This window comes from Uloborus diversus, chromosome 10 (genome assembly GCF_026930045.1).
Source record: "Uloborus diversus isolate 005 chromosome 10, Udiv.v.3.1, whole genome shotgun sequence".
Lineage (NCBI taxonomy): Eukaryota > Metazoa > Arthropoda > Arachnida > Araneae > Uloboridae > Uloborus > Uloborus diversus.
In genome coordinates, this window is record NC_072740.1 from 102,059,711 (window position 1) to 102,078,891 (window position 19,181).

The 19,181-nt window shown below is 29.3% G+C and overlaps 1 protein-coding gene across 1 annotated transcript in view; it reads left to right on the forward strand.

Annotated features, from left to right (window-relative positions):
• LOC129231432 (glycerol-3-phosphate acyltransferase 1, mitochondrial-like) overlaps positions 1-18,398 on the forward strand; it is a 41,284-nt gene extending 22,886 nt beyond the window's left edge. The window contains exons 12-20 of the mRNA XM_054865746.1: positions 613-802; positions 2,145-2,215; positions 2,325-2,622; positions 4,286-4,422; positions 4,512-4,589; positions 8,625-8,723; positions 14,226-14,349; positions 15,267-15,335; positions 15,456-18,398. Coding sequence (XP_054721721.1) covers positions 613-802; positions 2,145-2,215; positions 2,325-2,622; positions 4,286-4,422; positions 4,512-4,589; positions 8,625-8,723; positions 14,226-14,349; positions 15,267-15,335; positions 15,456-15,628 — 1,239 coding nt within the window. The 3' untranslated portion in view covers positions 15,629-18,398. The remainder of the gene's footprint in view (positions 1-612; positions 803-2,144; positions 2,216-2,324; positions 2,623-4,285; positions 4,423-4,511; positions 4,590-8,624; positions 8,724-14,225; positions 14,350-15,266; positions 15,336-15,455) is intronic.
• Positions 18,399-19,181: the final 783 nt, after the last annotated feature.

The following is a 19,181-nucleotide window of genomic DNA, read 5'->3' on the forward strand; positions in this document are numbered from 1 at the left end:
CAATATTTTGTTCAAATAAGACTTTTTATGCTTACATTATTTATTACAATAAATATAAATACTTAGCCTAGGAAAAACTATACATGAAAAAAGAAAATTAACCGGTATAGAACTCACTCCACCAACGCTCCCTGGTATGAAAAATTATCTGTATAAGTCTTTAGCCAACTCAATGAACCTTAATAGAATTTTACGCCACAGGTAAAAAATCTCTCCTCCTTTTTTAAAAAAAATTAAGAATTGTTTTATTCCTTTATTATTTCCTTTTGTTATGTGTTTTCTAAATGTAGTTAAAATTTTACAATGAAGTAAACCTAGTTGATTTTATTCTGGTGCATAAGCTTGCACTTGGAAGGAAAATATTCATAAAACATTGAGACCTTTATGGTTAACGTGTTCTTCTAACTGACATTTTTTGGTCAAGGACATTAAATTGACCTTTATTTGAGAATAGCCCACTTGGTTATGTATTTATTCTCTGCTAATGTGTTAAAGTTAATTTTCTAAGTTCATTACTTCTGTAGATAATGAAATATTATATGTTTTATTAATAACCCAAAATTTGGTTTTGCTCTACTTTGTTGTTGACATAATAAAATATTTGCACTTCAGGAATTTTTGATGGCTGCTGAATACTCTTACAATTCACCTGTACAAACCTTACAACCTTGTGTTGTTCAACAAAGCCAATGCTTTTTTAACCACACTATGAAATCACGTCGCAGATCAGAATATGGAACGGAAATTGTGTCTGAGGATCATAGACAATTGATCAAGGACTTAGCTGATTATGTTGTCTTCGGTAATATACATTTGTTTCTACTTTGGCATGAGTGCATTTTAATAGTTTGAATTTCATTATAATGTACAATTTTGTTTTATCTAAACTTTTGCCAAGTAATTTGTTGCATTGGGCAAGACTAACAACTTGATGATTGATCTCCAAGTTGAAACTCATTTCTATTGACATTTATTGTTAGTTTTCTTCCTTTTGAAGATACATTAGCTTTCTTACTAGAAACGTGAATAGAAGACTAGAACTTGAGCTGCTTCTCTGAAGCAATCCTCAGTATAATTACAAAATATTGCTACTAACAGCAGATTGCTATTTGATACTTCTGCTATTTGGCTGATACATGTTTTTGTATTAGATTTACAGTTTGAATCTAATTTTTTTTTAAATTTTTAGCTCACTATTATTTAAATTCATAACACCTAATCAAAAAAAAAAGAAAAGATTTCTGATGAGCATTTAAAGAAAATCTTGATGTAGATACTTCAAATTAGCTGGTATTATATTAAAAATTGTGCATTCAAATTGTATAGTAAATAATTTATCCTGTTCAGCTTTCAGTTTGGATATGTAGTTGATGCCGTTTAATCAGACCACATTGAGACGGGCTCAGTTTGATTCCAACAACTGGTTGATCTAATTAAGAAAACATCACCTATGCTGAAAGACCTAATCATGATATATGCAACGCATTAAAATGCTATGTGAGAATTGAGAGAAATACAGCATGGCAAGCATATGTACAAAAGAAATAATTATGTTTATGAAATTTATTCATTGAAAAAATTGTAAGCAAACCTAACATAATACTTATCAGTCAAAGCAATATAATGAATATGAGTAATATATTTTTCAAAATCTTACCAAATTTCATTCAACGATGTAAGAACTATGTATTGTGATTTGCTGCATTCTCATGACAAAAATAATTTACATTTGAAACTGCATGCTAACTAGACTAAATAAATTAAACATTTTACTGAACTATGAAGTCAGCACCGGCCCACTCTTAACAGAGCCACCATTTGGTGGGAGTAATGTTTTACATTCCCTGAAAATATTGTTGGATATGACTGAAAGTTATAGGAGCTAATAATTTCAAATGCACTAATTTGGGAACTGACTTTGTTTAAATTTCCTTGATGCAGGTGATATGTAGCATTTTTTTCTTATGCTCATTTGTCCCAATAAGTGTGAAATTAGGCACATGTAATGTCATTTGTTTTGTTTCTTTTGTATTTGGTTCAATTAACTGTCAGTCCAATTAAACAAATTCCACTGTATTTGTCTTTTGTGTTTTTTCATTTTTTGATGTCTTTCTTAAATATAATTCTAATTTTTATTCCTTTAGATGCTTTCAATGCATATTCTCTCATGTCAACTAATCTTCTAGCTTTTCTGTTCATGACAAAACACAGAAAGGTAATTTAGCATAATTTTATCTGTCTTATAATGCACTTAGCTTTAACATTTAACATGCGTCTATGTCACTCATTGTTTTACATCATAGTTTAACTAAATTTTTCTTTAGGGATGCATGTTTGATCAACTTGTACATAGCATGAACTGGCTTCGTGAAGAATTGATTAAGAGAAATAAAAATATCAGCTTCAATGGAGAATCAGCTGATTTAGTTACAAGAGCCGCTCAATTGTTAGGGAAGAATCTTGTTAGTATAGACACAGTTCGAATGGAGTGGTCTTCAGGTCATGCCAACAGTAATGTGAGACTATTCTATTATAACCCATCAATGAGCTTGCCATTCATTTTTGAGCTTCAGTATTATGCCAATTCTGTCCTGCCCGTCTTTCTTCTGGAGAGTGTTGTGGGTAAGTTTGGTTTAAATTATCATTATTATTTAATTATTTTGTATTTTTTATGTATTTACATTTCTTACACACTTTTTGTCATTTGATTGAAAATCAGCATTAAAATTAAAATAAAGTGTATTCTTTGATTTACAGCACTTTAAGTTTGAATTTCTAGCACTTGCATGTATATAGTTTCTTTTTTGCATTGAAACATGAGCCTGTTGTTCTTTTACAAACAATATGCTGTGACAAATAGCTCTCACCAGCATGCTGGAATCATTGAAGCATGCAACCATCCAGAAAACATTTAATGATATTCTGTGCAGCAAGTTGAGAAAGTCTGATAACTGCTCCTATGAAATCCAGACACATCAATGGAACTGATTTGATTTGTTGTTCTCATTAAAAATAAATAAATAAGAACTTACGTATACAACTTGTAGGTGTGAAAAATATATATTTATTTCAATAAGTTTGCATTGAAAATGAAGCACTTTGATGCATACATTGTTTATTATTAATGCAAAAACATTTTACAAATTTAAAGTGGAAGCAATCCGTTTTAACGTACAAAGTTGATATTTCACAATATTTCATGAATTTGTATAGAAACTGCCTGCTGTGAAAGTTGGGTAGTAAACCTTTAAATCTACTCTCAGTTTGAATATTTTAAGTAAAAATTATGGAAAAAAATATGAATTAATCGTCATGGAAAATAAGCTATGCATAATTAAAGCATATCATGCATTCAATAATCAAAAGCTTATTTAAATATCTGTTTGGCTGCAGGACCGTGTGTTGTTCAGATCCTGCTCTGAACTTCTCTTGGTAGTTTCTGGCCGAAATATTTATATTCGACAAGAACTTTTTGGCAAGTGTTACTTTATTGTTAAATATCTTTTTCAGCTGTCCTTGATTATCTCTCTGTGCTAAACATGCAATATCCTTTCTATATCAGAAATAATTCGTTACCGTATTTTCCTGCATATTATCTGTGGGCGGCCTATAATCCACAGGTCCTAAAATCCGTTTGAAGAAAGAAAAGCTTCTTATAATTCGCAGAAGCAGATAATACGATGTAAAAAAAATAAAGTTTGAATTTAACATACCATTTGAGCAACTAAACTAAAAACGTGAAAAGGTAATTATGTTGAAGGCATAATCAAAATTAATCTGAAGTATAATTTATATGTAATGATTTCTTCTTTAAATCAAGATTATAGTATGCTAATTACTTGAAAAACAGAGTCAAGATGAAGTTGCAAACCGTCTTATCTTGTGCTAATGGCTTCCTAATTCACTGTAATGCTGATTATTTTACATGGCCTGAATCACGTAAAAGGAACATTCAAGCAACGTAAAATAACCAACATTACAGGCAGGCAGTGAGAATTAACATGCAAGCAATGTAAAATAAACAACATTCAGTCAGCATACGGTCTCTATCGTTGAATGGGAGCGTTGATGTTAAGAAAAAAACACAGATAATCCGCAGCAGTGTATAATCCACACCTCATAAACTTTGCCCTTTTTAACAGATAATCCGCAGATTATACACAGGAAAATATGGTACATGTTCTTTTAGTGAATTTTATTATTCAGGGATAAATTTCAGTAAATAATTGAATATTTTTTTAACTTTAAGAATAAATTTTTTTATTATGAAAAATATTTATTGCAGTTAGTTCTGCATGTTCCTTAAAATTAGAGGAACAAGATGATGATGACAGCAAGGTTGCTTATGTTCAAAGAAGTCACGTATTGAAACAGAGCTTAGAAATATGTAGTATTCTCCAATATGAATTTATTTTCTCTCCAGTAAGTGTATGCCTTTTTGAAGTTCCTTCCTCCTCCTTAAATTAAAGAATTGAAGCTTTATTTTGAATTCCATGTTTTTAACATTTTAGCCTGGAACAAGCATATGCACTGTTCTGAATGCTACTATTGATGACCTTGTTGAAAATTCTACATTTGTAATTAAAGAAGTAAGTATAAAATAAAGGTATTTCTTCCTTCAAATGTGTAAGGCTTAAAGCAGAAGCCACTAAAATGTTTTATTTTTCTTCTGTTTAAAAATTATAATTTACTCAACCTCAGAAATAATTTATTTCAGCTTTACAGGAGAAACTTTTAAAACATTGTGTGAGCTATTTTGCATCAAGTTTATCTTAAATTTAGTTTGAAATTTCATTTGGAAATTTTACTTGTTTGTGAATGAGAATAATTTTATATGTATATAAGAGTGTTTTTTCTTTTCTGACATTCATCATGTAGAAAAAAAAAACTAAATTTTCGACATCAATAATTATAACTACTTTCTGCCTGGGCTTGTAGATTATGGTCCTTTTAGAATGTTTCTGGCAGATTACGTGCCTAACATGCTTCAGGTTTCTTTAGGGCTCAAAATAATTCAAATAGAAGGTTGTACAATATGCATCTTGATTTTGATCCTAACTGCATAGTTATTATTTTTAACTGCCCTATCATCATTGGTCTTAGAGGATTTAGTGATATTTGTGATAAGAGAATTGAAAAGAATTTGGTTAGTATAGAATGGGGCAGTGCTCAAAATTAGCGGTCGTTAGTCGTATTTTGCAACTGTAAATTTCATTTTGACGACCGCGATTTGAAACGTAGTCGTCACTGTGACGCCTAGCTCTCCCCCCCCCCCTACTAAGCTTTCACTTTTGGAAGATTTGTCTCCAAAAACATCTGCGTGCGTTGCGATCGCGGAAAATTTCCTGGAAGTATCGCTTTCAGTCGAAAAAGCTTGAACAATTCCCCCCCCCCCACCTTCGCCCGCGAACTGTAGCAGCCAGTGTCATTGCAAGCACACCCCTCCATTTCTCCTCTTTCTGGAGTAATCTTTTCTCCCCTTTGTTCCCTTAGTGTTGTTTACCCCCGATCGCCCCACCCCTCCAAAACCGGACTCATCTCAGGGTTGTTTGAGCAGATAGTCTGATCTTTTTCATGTTTCAAGTTCGACCCCCCGTCGTAACACGAACGCACGGCGAGCACGAGGATTCCTTTTTTTCGCACAGGATTTCGCTCATCTTTTTTTCTTTCTTTTTTTTTTTTTTAATCATCGCTACCATCATTTTTTATTTGTTGAAAATATGAGTAAACGTAACTTAAAGTCATATTTTACGCCACTAAATACTGGCGGAAATAAACAGCCAAGGATTGCCGATAGAGTCGAAATAGAAAAAAATAATGACGAAGTAGATGCGACTTCTAAATGTACATGGAAAAGTGTCAACGCTGCAACTTTCATCAAGTGGCAAAAGCAGTTTCCGTGGTTGGAAAGAAAGGGTGAAGACCTGATGGTATGTAAAGTCTGTAAAGATTTTGGAAAAAAAGAAGATACTGGATTCATCGATGGTTGTCCTACTGCAAGATTCGAAACAATAAGTAGTTTTTTTGTTGATTAGTGCAGGCGGTTCATTCGCTTTTTTTATTTTTATTATTATTTTTAATGATATTTATGAAATTGCGCTTAATTGTTTTTCAAAACACATCATAAATGCAATTTTCAATACTGAACACGTTCTTCTCGGAATAATAGTTCTGGTGTTTGATATTGCAATCGTTTTGCATCTTGCCGATATTATGATACTTTTAAAATATAGAAGTTATTTTTACATATGCTACGATTAGGTTAGCTTTTTTTCTTTTTTATTTTAATTTATAACGTATTATTTTTTCAATAATACAATTATAACACGTGCTTTGCGGGAAGTTTATTTTCGCTTTTGACCTTTCAATCCTTTTGAATCTTGTAAATATATTAATATTATTTGGCAATTGGACACATGCCACTTCAGATTAACCTGTTTTCTGCGTTTGTTTTTCTTTTTGATGAATAAATTTATTTTCGAAATCATTCCAACACTAAACTTTTACTTTGTGGAAAATTGTGTATCGTGTTCGAGATTGCAATCCTTTTGCATCTTGTCAATGTTTTAATACTTTTAAAATCTAGAAGTTATTTTTACATATGCTACCTTTAGGTTAGCTTATTTTCTTTTTTATTTTAATTTATAATATATTATTTTTTTCAAAACATGCGGACAATGAGCACGTGCTTTGTGAGAAATTTATTCTCGTTTTGGACCTTTCAATCCTTTTGCATCTTGTAAGTAAATATATTAATATTTTGACAATTAGTCGCATGACACTCAGATTAACTTATTTTCTGCGTTTGTTTTTCTTTTAAATGAATAAAAATTTTTCAAAATCATTCCAACAGTAAACTTGTTTTTACTTAGTGGAACATTGCGTATCGTGTTCGAGATTGCAATCCTTTTGCATCTTGTCAATGTTTTAATACTTTTAAAATCTAGAATTTGTTTTTACATATGCTGCCTTTAGGTTAGCTTATTTTCTTTTTTTATTTTAATTTATAATATATTATTTTTTTCAAAACATGCGGACAATGAGCACGTGCTTTGCGGGAAGTGTATTCTTTGCTTTCGACCTTTCAATCCTTTTCCATCTTGTAAATATATTAATATTTTTTGACAGTTAGTCGCATGCCACTTCAGATTAACTTATTTTCTGCGTTTGTTTTTCTTTTTAATGAATAAATTTATTTTCGAAATCATTCCAACACTAAACTTGAACTTTGTGGAAAATTGCGTATCGTGTTCGAGATTGCAATCCTTTTGCATCTTGTCAATATTTTTAATACTTTTAAAATCTAGAATTTGTTTTTTTTTTGGTTTTATGTCACTAAATTAAGTTAATAGTAATTATGGTAGTTGTATAAACTTAGCAGGTGATTTCAAAATGCATTATTTTAATGCATTGTACATATATATCAGCTTGTTTGCATGCATATTATAGTTTAGTATAAATTTCAGCATGTTATTGAACGCATTTGCAAATTGCAACCAAGTAAAGCATAACGGCACCTAAGAAAAAAATATTGGTTGCCAATGGCACCTAAGTAGCTGATGCTAATTTCGACCTCTGGATGGGGGTACATTGACACTTATCAGCTTGTTTACACTCTACCTTGACAAAAAGAGAAACATGTTCACAAAGCCATCATACTGTTGCCTCAGAGCAACAGTAAGATATATAATCCCAGAAATAACACTATGCTATCTTACTGTTGCTCTAAGGTGATCAGATTTGCTCCTCATTTTATATTTTGCAGCATTTAAAATGCTCTAATAACAGCTTGTTTTGCTAACAGTTGGTTCTCGGTTTTAGGACACTCTCTATTTAAAGACAATTGTTTACTGTCTTGAACCTTACATCATAAAAAAAATTCCTACATAAGGACAGGCTTTTTGTTTTGACTTTTCTTAACCACTAAAACTGAAAAGTGTTTTGAAACAAAAGTGTTATGGAAAGATTGACTATATGCAATGTACCAACAGCCCGGTTATCACATTCGAAGACTGCAGTTTTGTTTTTGTTGTAAACTCGCCAATCTGGAGTAGTGAGTAACTGAGCTGGAGGCAGTTGTCATCTCATTGAAGCTGAGTGCCAATGAACTGGTAAAGAGAGTAAAATTATCTCACCAACAGAAGTTCGCAGCATTGTGTTTTGTTTTGCATTGATATTGGTGGGTCATAAATATTTCCTTCTGTAGTTTTAGGAAAATTAAAGAAACCAACAAGTGTTTAAAATATTAATAAGAATCTTGAGATATGGAATAGGTTAAAAAGTGTTTTAAAAGTAGTGATGAAAAAATACGAAAGTAGAAGCAAAAAGCTTGCTCTTTTATTGACCTTTAGATAGGATATTTAGTGGTTTGCGCTTCATCCAAATATATTCTTAGGCTTACAAATCTGACTTTTCATTTTTTTATTAGCTAAATTCACCACAAAGTTTAATTTGAAGCAATATATGAGTTTTATTATGTACAAAATACATATTAAATCTGATTGAAATGTATGACAAATTCAAGCTTGTTGTTGTTTTTTTATTATTTCTCCTAGTAAATGTCCATATGTTCTGAGAATTACTTATTTTCTGAAGTGCACCTCTTTAGTTAGAATTTGTTTCAGAAATCTGAGTTTGATGAAGCAGTGAGTGACATTCCTGATTTAATGTTGGATGATTTCTTTGAATATGGTGACCTATCAGAATTACACCAGCAAATCAAAGTAAGTTTCTCGTAGTCTTATGCTATTATGGTAATTTTTCCCTCATGCAGTTTCTTAGATAAAACAAAAGTTGACAGATAATAATACATTGCATAAATAAATAAAATTGTTCCTTGCATTTGAGCTTCATTAAAATGTAGATAACGATAACATAACAAGTTAAAAGAATTATTTTTTTTTAAATTTGTGTGTGTTTGCGAAATTTTATCCTCAGAACCTTTTTTTTATTCTAATTGATTTAGAGGCCTATGTGCTAAAAATGGACTATTTTGTCTTAATTGTAGTTTTTTAAGGATTATCAATTATTCACATAGACACAAAAACTCAAATGTGGAAAAATTCAGACAACTTTAAAATTTTACAAGAATATAGAGCTGTGTTTCTACTATTTGCTTGAAGAAATTCGAAATTGGTTTTTAATTTCCAAACGTAAAATAAAATTCAGAAAAATAGTATTTTCTTTGTATTTTATGGGTAAATCCGTACAGTTTCGACGGATGGGTGTGCTTGACCATTTTTAATTTTTTTGAAACTTATAGCCCTAAAAGCAGCTGGATATGAAAAATGTTTAAAACCACTTTTATTTTTTCTCTCAACTGGACCTTTGATTTTTTAGAGGTCATCAAAAGTAGAACTTTTAGATCTTTTTATTTTGGCCAAAATCTATTTGAATTACATTTATGACAGTTAATTTAACGCTTTGATGTTAAAGTGCATAAATTGATACATCGTCTTATATGCTGAGTTACGTAGCTATAAATTAATAGTTAAAGTAACGGCAACAGGTTAAAGTTTAGGGTCAAATGTAAAAATTTTACTCATTTCAAAGGGGGATAGCTCGTATAGGGGACAGAAACACAAAATGAATTACAGCAAAAACTAATCACTGGAACCATGCTAAAAAGAATATGTAACTGTTGCTGTGTGTTTGTGCACCCTTTGTAGATTACAGCCCCTCAAAAATCAGAAAAATGACAAAAATGACATTTTTAGAACCCTGTAAACAAAAAGGAGATGGAATTAAAAATAAAATTTCTTGGCCAATTGAATATTCCATTCAAGTACTAAACATGTTATACATATTGTTTTTTGTATTTCGTTTGTAAAAAAGATACAGGTCTTTGAAATTAAGCAATTTTGCTAGTCAATTCACACACTAAAACAAATAAAAAGTGGGAAAACTTCATTGCACCTTCTTAAATTACATATATTGTGCCCTATATAATACATTATACCAAAAAACATATTGTAATTTTCAAAATAATTATTTTAATTTTATAACTTAGAAACATTTGAACATGAATGAGTAATTTATACTAAATAGAACCTGTATGGATTGACCCTTATGTAAAATTACGAGAATTCAAAAAACTAGATAAACGACTCAATGATGCAAAAGCAAGTATGTCTAACATTTATTTTGATTTTTAAAAAATGTACATTTTAGCAAGGACTTCATAAACATGCTTTTAAGAAAATGAAACACAAAAGAAATGGTTAGTTTTGGTAAACTTACAATAAAAAGAACTAACTAATGAAATTTTGCCTTAGTTCAAGTTAATCTAGTAACAAAAATACGCTGATTCCAATGACTAAAATTTAGTAGCTTGTAAAAGACACTTCAATCTGTTACGTAAAAAAACTTTAGTAAATTTAGAGCATTCCCTCATCTTCAAAAAAAACATCTAAAATAGAGGGGAAAATGAAATTATCGATTTTTTTAAAGTACGATTTTTTTTATCAAGAAATTCATAAACAATTACTAAATTAGAGCAGATAATTATAGATAGTTATTTGATCTGAATCATTTTTACTGTTTTTTTTTTTTTTTCATTAAAAGAGCTAGAAGAGTGATTTGAAATTTGAAGTAAATTGGCAAAATTTCTATATTTGTTAATATCTCAGGTTCAAAAAAAGATCCGAATAAATTTTACTTTGCTTTATCCCAAGAGAGATTTGTTTATAGAATGCGAAAATATATTATTTTTTTTAAGTGTACGTTTATAACTTATGGAGTTATTGAGTCACAAACTGGCAGCAATGAACTCTGAAAATTTAGGCTTAGCGTAAGCATCAACTTCTAATTTAAATAACAAAGCAACAAACAGTTTTTAAACTTCCATACTTTGCATTTCTCGATAGATGTGCATGGTTTACCTAAATAAAATTTTTTATTGAAATCTGTGACATGTCAGCCGCAGCTGATTTTCTCATTTCGCATGGAATGACCCTACTTCGAAAATATTGTTACTTAAACTTAATTTTGAATGAAGCGAGTAACCTGGATTTTCCTAAAAAATAACCTGGAAAACCTCAAAGTCAGGGATGTTTTTTTAACCACAAGTGTATGAACCCTGTATATATGCAAATATGCAAATTTTATATATATATATATATATATATATATATATATATATATATATATATATATATATATATATATATATATATATATATATATATAATATAAAGTGTCCAAATTTCTTAGTAAATATTTTTCTGAAATTTAGAATATAGCTTACTTTGAAAAACCACATAAATGAACGTTGTGTTCAAAAATACACTCTCAAACAAAAATTATTTTCAACAACAAGTGTTTAGTGGAATGTTCTGAACTTCCATTAACAGTAATGAACCTAGATTCACAAGACATGTAAACCAGAAAAAAAAATAGTTTTTAATTTCTGCCTATTTTATTAACTTTTTTAAAATATAATGTTCAAATCAATTGTTTTTTGTGTATAGAATAAAACTGCAATTAAGTTGCATTCATATCCCCGTTCCTTCTCAAACCTATAAACGGGGCTTCACTGTATATGTAGATAAAAGGCCCTTAAAACTCCTGAATTTTGCTTTTATCTCCTCCTTACAAACTCCATATTTTTGATTCTGTAACTTCATCGCTCTTAAGTTTTTCGTTTACCACAAATCATGAGGATTGAAATAATCAAACAAAATGATTTTGTTTGAAGGGATTTAGAACTGACTTTCCCATTCTAACAGCTTTTTTCTCCTTGTTTTCATCTTCAGGATTTGATATCCTTTGATATCCATGTGGAAGGACCTGTCCATGACAAGCAGATAAAAGAAAGCTTTCACATTCAGATAAGAAACTGAAAGCAGACAAAATGATTGATACTGAATGGCTCCACCCACTATTCTCTTGATTTTGGCAGGAAAATCTCGCTTTTCAACTGAGTTTTTCATCCTTTTTTTTTCCCTGGTTTGAAAAAATATAAAACTTAATGTTTTTATTTTGACGCAAAATTTTTGCAGACTAGTCTCCTCACTTTGGAATCATTTGTTACAGTATTTTACTGCGAGTAGATGATATTTTGGTCTCCCCTACCTCATTGATTGCTGCATTAGTCAAAATTTATATCTCACAAGATTTCTCTTCAATTTGCACCTTGAAATTAGCGGCAAGTTTGGTTGACAGAAGGAATTGTTAATATTTTATTAAACCTTCATAATTATTAATTGTTCATTCTTTATTGCTTTGCTTTGATAAGCGGTTTTGAATGAATTAATCCCTTGTTTTTCTAGAAATTACTTCTCATGATCATATTTTTTGGTCTACAGAATTTTGATCTGTATGAAAATTACAATAATTTGCATCAATATTTGTAGATCTGATATTTAAATGGAATTTTCTTTACTTAATATCATATATAATAACAAAATAATATCATATATAAGTAAAATCTTGTAGTTTAGAACTATGCCGAAATCAATCACATGCTTAGCTTAAAAATTACTTGCTGTGCTTCAAGTTTCAATCTTTTTGTGTCCTGTAAATATTTTAATTATTAAAATTATTCAAAGTTATTCTTATCTCTATTGCTTTCAATTAGCTTTTTGTAAGTTTATTTTAATAATAATTTTTTTTTTTGAGCAATCATGATTGCTTATTGTTCTCTCTTGACTGTTTTTGGCCTTCCTATGATTTTATTTTCCCACCAGCACCCTCCGCAGCATCACTGTCGATTGGCTTCTCACGATGCTGCACCTCTAGTGAAAACCGTCTCCAGGTTTCGTCACTATCCTACACTTACTCACATACATACACGCACCTATACACATATACATATATACACCTACACACATACATACGCCTACACATACACACACAACTACCCACACACTCATGCCTGCACACAGACACAAACACATATGTCTACACACACACACAACTACCCATACACTCATGCCTGCACACAGACACAAACACATATGACTACACACACACACATACCCCCTACACACAAACACACATACCCCCTACACACAAACACACATACCTCCCACATACAAACACACACGCCTACATATACACACACACACTCGTAATTGCGAAAAACATAATTTGAATTTAAGATGACAAAATTCAAGTTAATTTTTTTTTAAATTAATTTTAGTCTGAAACATGGAAGCAAAACTTTCTCATAAATATTAATGACTATAGGAGTACAAAATGCAGCAAATTCTACCTTATGTAATTTCTAAGGCCTATCTTAGAATTGGGAATGACGAGAAGTTCTTACATAGAAAATATAAAAAGTGCTATTTTGTTACTATTATATTCGTGCGGCATTACATGTATGTGTGTTTTAAATAATTTATTCCTAAAACAAATATAATTATTAAAGTACTCGATTATTCTGTAATGAAATTAAACACTTTCAGGATTAAAAATATGTTCCTCTTCAACGATTGATTAGTGCATAAAAATAGTCATACATATGTAAAATAAAAATTAGTATGTACTCCAGAATAATGTATTTTAGAATCTTTAACTATGTGTTGAAAAGTTTCATTGAATATGTTATAGTTGTAAATTTTACGCTTGTTTGTATAACGCGTCAAGTGCAGGACAGTTTTGTTCACAGAATTTTCTCCAACCAACTAAAATTTATTTAAAGTTCTAAAATTGTCATAACATTAGAGTACTACAATAATTAGCTTTAGAAATAACTTGTACACAAATTAAATAACTTTCCTTTTCATTTTAACTACAAATATTCATCTTTTGTGTCACGTGCAGGACACAAAAATGATGTGTTTGTATGTGTTAGTCTAGTTATTAGGAAATATCTTGGATCTTAACATTTAATGATACGATAAAACAGTAAACTTTAGACTTACCTATAAACTTCACTTTAAAAATTTCAATCTATTTTTTAAACTGAATCGCCAATACAGTAAAAATAAACTTTGATATCTTACTCAAAACTTTAAACTTAACATTTTAACTTTTCATCAACACCAAAATTTTTCATGAATAAAGAGTTGAAATTTACCATCGAGTTACCTGTTTTCGTGGAACGGCCCATAAGCATTAAAGTTTAGGTTGTTTCAATTTCAGTATTGCATATGTCAGTATATAGAAATTAATAAAGAAACAAGTGTCAAATTACACTTGACTAAACCTTCATTTTTTAAAAAAAATTTACAACTTACTCATATGAGATTTTTTATTAAATTTTGAATTTCATTTTCCAGGTCAGTTCTGAAAATGAGGATAAGACAATGATACAATTTCTTCGTAGCATTTTGGCCCCATTCTTTGAGTCCTATTTTATATCTACTTGTACATTGCCGAATTTGATTGATGTTGAAATTGAAGGTTTGTTTGTAATCTTTTTAAATACTTTTTAGAAGTTTCAAATTCATATTAATTCTAAAAAGGTGTGTATAAAACAGAAAGTTAGGAGATTTTTAAATTCTTGTAGTCAAATCAGCATACTTATTATTTTTTTTTGGGGGGGGGGGAGGGGTGGACAAATAGTGCATGCTCAATGCCTATTTTATCAGAAAACAACAAACACCATGCCTTATTATATGTAAAAATATGTTTTCTAAGCTCGGGAAAGGAGGGAGCAATTGAACCCTTTGAATGATGGACCTGCAAATCAACCTATCACACTACTGAGTAGTGATCAAAAAGACTTAAATTTCATTGTACTATATAACAATTTGTTTATTCTTGACTGAAAGAAAAATCTTTGAAAATGAAAGAATAGAACTTGAACCTCTTTAAATGTTGATGACAGTTTATTTTTATTTTGAATTAGAGAAAAACAAGTAGTACTTTGCATCAAAATGCTATTTATGTGTGGCAAGTTCCTCATATGCCAGATTTTTGACATTCAGTTTTTTACAAAATTTGAATAGCAAATTTTTCAAAACTTACACTGGTATACTGCAACATGTGTTGCGGGTCATTTATTAATTAATATTTTTATTATTTTTTTTTCTCCATGTTAATTATTTAAGGTATTTTAATACTTAAAGCAATTCACATTATTAAAGCTAATCAATACTAATAAGTATTTTCTCTTACTTGTTTCAAGTTTTGTCAATTGCAGTGTTTAAGATTTTTTAGAATCCTTAATTGGTTTTGTCATAAAGTGCCGTGAAATTGAACAACTGTTTCTCTTTTAATACCATGGGTAGACTACATTTTATGATATATCATGTTATATTTCATGAGAATTGATTTGCCTTGAATATAATTCTTACAACTTTGTTATGTAATTTTAGAATCTTTGCTTTTGCAAGAAATAAAGAAAGTTGGACTCAAAAAACTTCAGCAGGGACACATTTATTATGGTAAGAATATTATTTTACTTTTTTTTTTAAAAGTGAAGTGTTAGGTTTGAGCTTATAGATTTAAATTCTAAATTACTGCTGCATTCTACATTTCTAAATAAATGCTTTTTATCTTTTCAGAGGAATGTCTTGGGTTAGATGCACTGAAAAATGCCTTAAAATTGTTTGAAAGCTGGAAAATAATTACTTTTCGAATGAACAATTCTCAAAAGCTTTACAGTTTACAGCCATATTATAATAATGAAATGAGGTTAAAAGATATTATTAACAGGATAATGAAATATGTTGGGTAATGGACTTCATGGCAGTTCCTTTTGTATCTGTGAAATACTTTTAAAACAAAAGTATTTTTTTAAATGCTGTTTTGAGTATATCATGCTTAATTACAGCACCTAAAATTTGTACTGTATATTTCCTTCATGCAAAGGAAAAGGCATTGGTTTTTTGTTTGTTAAAATGCTTTTTCATATTATTTCAAAATATCTCCCATCATTGAGTTGTTACATTAAATAACTGTAGGGATGAGGTTTTATACTTTGTTGGTTTCTATACATATATGTGTTTTATTTGTGTACAAAATATGCTCATGAATTATTACTTTCTTGTATCAAGAAAGTGGACTAAGAATTTCGTGTCTGGCCTGTCAGTTATGACTGATGATTGTTTTTGTTACAACAGCTACAAAAATCGTAATTTATTGCTCATTTCAAAACATCCTAATTCTGAGTTTTGAAAGAAATTGTGTGTGTGTGTGAGATTGTCTGTTACCAATGCATATTTTTGTTGAAATTAATTATATATGAAAATTATGCACTCTAAACTCTCATATTTCTTACAAATATAGGTGAGTATTTTGTTCACTTGCTTTGGTGCTCCCTTTATTGTCCAAAGATCTAATGATAATCCTTTATGTGCCCAAAATCTGCCTAAATGTGTAAGCATTTCAGTCACTTCTGTTGTGTGTTATATATTCTTCTGACATTACATAACAGTATCATGTCTGATATTTAAACTTCTGTATCCATACATATTCATTTTAAATTCCTGAATTTGTCTATTTGTATGTGTGTGTGTGTGTGTGTGTGAGAGAGAGAGAGAGAGAGAGCAAGTTGTGTAGTGCCTGTTTTTATGCATGTTAGCACCAATTCATACAGTGTCAGCTTTCTAAACTTTTGTTCATATATTTTATTATTTTGAAGCATGTTATGAATGACTAAAATGAAATGATCTAGAATGTATTCCTTTGTGTCAGTGCAATATGTCCTTGTTAGTTTTTTTAATTCATTTTGTTCATTTTCAAATTTTTATAAATTTAGCCCTGTGCCACAGCATGTCTTTGTCAAAATAAGAATTAAAAAGTTATGTTTTACTGATAAATTCTTCTTTGAATGAATATAAATTACTTAAAGGAGAACTATCCAAAATTCATCAAACAAGTTATGGCTGTAAATTTACCTATTCATTTACAAAGACAGCAATTCACCATTTGCTCAAATCAGGACTACGCCTACAATAATGCGTGTTTTGCTGCTGGTATGAGTCCCCCAGAGTAAGAAACAGTTAATGTTTTAAGTTAAAAAGTTCTAATAATTCAATTATTCTGGTGTTTTAACTTCAATTCAAAGTTGATTTTAAATTCCCATGAATGCATTCTCTTTAGTGAAACATTCTGATCCTTGAATAAAACAACATATATTTTTTTACAGTACTTTCTATAAAATGACTATACTCTTAAACATGATTTTTAAACATGTAATTATATTCTCAGACTTATAAACTTTGTAAAAAAATAAAAATATTTTATATATTACAATCTTCACTAAATAGCAAAACATGTTTGTTAAGGTTATTGTTTGTTTTAAATGTATAATAAACTTAGATGTCTTTCATGATGTACATAAAGTTATTTTTAGCAATGAACCATGAATTATCTTTATAAATGATGGGGGGGGGGGAATCATTTAGAATTGCATGTTTATGACAACACTTACTCTTCTTCCAGATGGAAAAAAGTAACAATCCTTTATTTAAATGCTGAAAAGTTAATACTGGATCATGTTAATCTTTGTGAACATACTCAGATGAAGCATGTATAAGTTCATGTTTTGAAAACATATTTCGATTTTTGGCATTCGTAATGTATAGATGCATTAAATTTTATTAAAAAAAAGGATTAAATATAAAAATTCTCATGATTACAGTACAAAAATTTTGACTAAAAGAATTTTTTCTCTTTCTTTAAGTTCTTGTAGTTTGCCTTAAAAAGTGCATATGGTTCACACAATTAGTTAGTTTAAAAAAAAATCATGAAAGAAGAAATCCTAAAAATTTCCCAAGCTAAATTAAAGGAATAAGAGAGTATTTTGATACAATTTATGTGTTTTTATCCCAAAATACTTGATGTGATTTTTGTAAACTTCAAAATTCAGTGAATGTGATACACCAAATGTTAAAAATTTCTTTTCCAAAATATCAACATTTTTTATGTCTCTCAATCACAAAAGTTATGTGTGTTTAAATAATGAAATATATATATAATTTTTAATAATACTATAGTAGAAAATTTATATTTTGTAAAATATGGTTTTAAATGTTTTTATAACACTTTACAGTAATATTAATCTAATTTATTATCTTGTTGTAAATTCAAAAGTTTAACAACAAATTGAATTTTATGTGTCCTGATGATGCAATTTTGAACATAAGTCAAAACTAATTTTCTTTGTAAATTTGACTATCACATGTATTTTTTAATACTAAAGAGAAAATTGTTTTGGAACTGCATTTTAAAACTCCAGCCATTTTGACAAACTGTGTTTTATAATGCATAGCATTTGTGTAAATACTCAACTGTTAATAAAATTCTTAACACTGAATTATTTCTTGTCCTGATATTTGAAAAAAGGTGGTGATCATAGATATGAATGGTCATACTAATGAAATAAGAATTAATTTTCATATTAAAATATTCCTGTTAAAGCACACATTTTTATGCTTCTCTCTAAATTTCAAAATGAGAAAGCATCCTAAGTGCCAATTATATTAAATACTCTTTATTTAATCTAGTTACAGTGTTTTAATCTTTTTTTCCATTTCTGAATAAATTTTTAAGCTTGCTGCCATTATTTTCCAAAGCAGTTTTTAAAAACTGAAATTAAACATAACTCATTTTACTCATTGTGTGTGTTTATGGTATGAATTTGTTTTGTTTTTTCCCCTCTAAAAAACTAGTTTTAAATATTCAGTAAATTACCGCCCATTAGCCAGGGCTAAAGCAGAAATATATGAAGGTGTATTTCATGTTGTTTTTAAATGTTCTACTTTATTTTTAAAACATACAATTAATGTAGTTATTGAGTGTTGTTTTCTTTTAAATGGAAAGTTATTTATTTTGTAATCATTTAGATTTCTCAAAAGATAAATAAAAAAATATAATTATTAATAAAAAAAATCATAATTTTTCTTTTGAGAAGGGGATAACCAGCGGTAGGGGGAGATGGGACTTGTTGGACTGATCTCAATAAATTTTAATACTATTAATCTTTTATATTTTATGTCAAAAAATTAGCCCCTATAGTCTGACATATCCTATAACAAAAACAAAAGGTACAGTTGTATTGAACAAAATTGTACTTCAGAAATAAATTTTATTGCTATTTTTTTCATTTCTGAGTAATTTTCTTAAATCTGCAACTTTATTTTTGAAAATAAGTTTACTGAAGAATGGAGTAAAAAATTTAACTCCTCTCCTAAACTAAGTTCTTATAGTTTATAATTATTTGTGTTTTCTTTATTACTTTTTTTTTCATTGAGAAAAAAATAATGATAGCTTTTCTTCTGACCAAG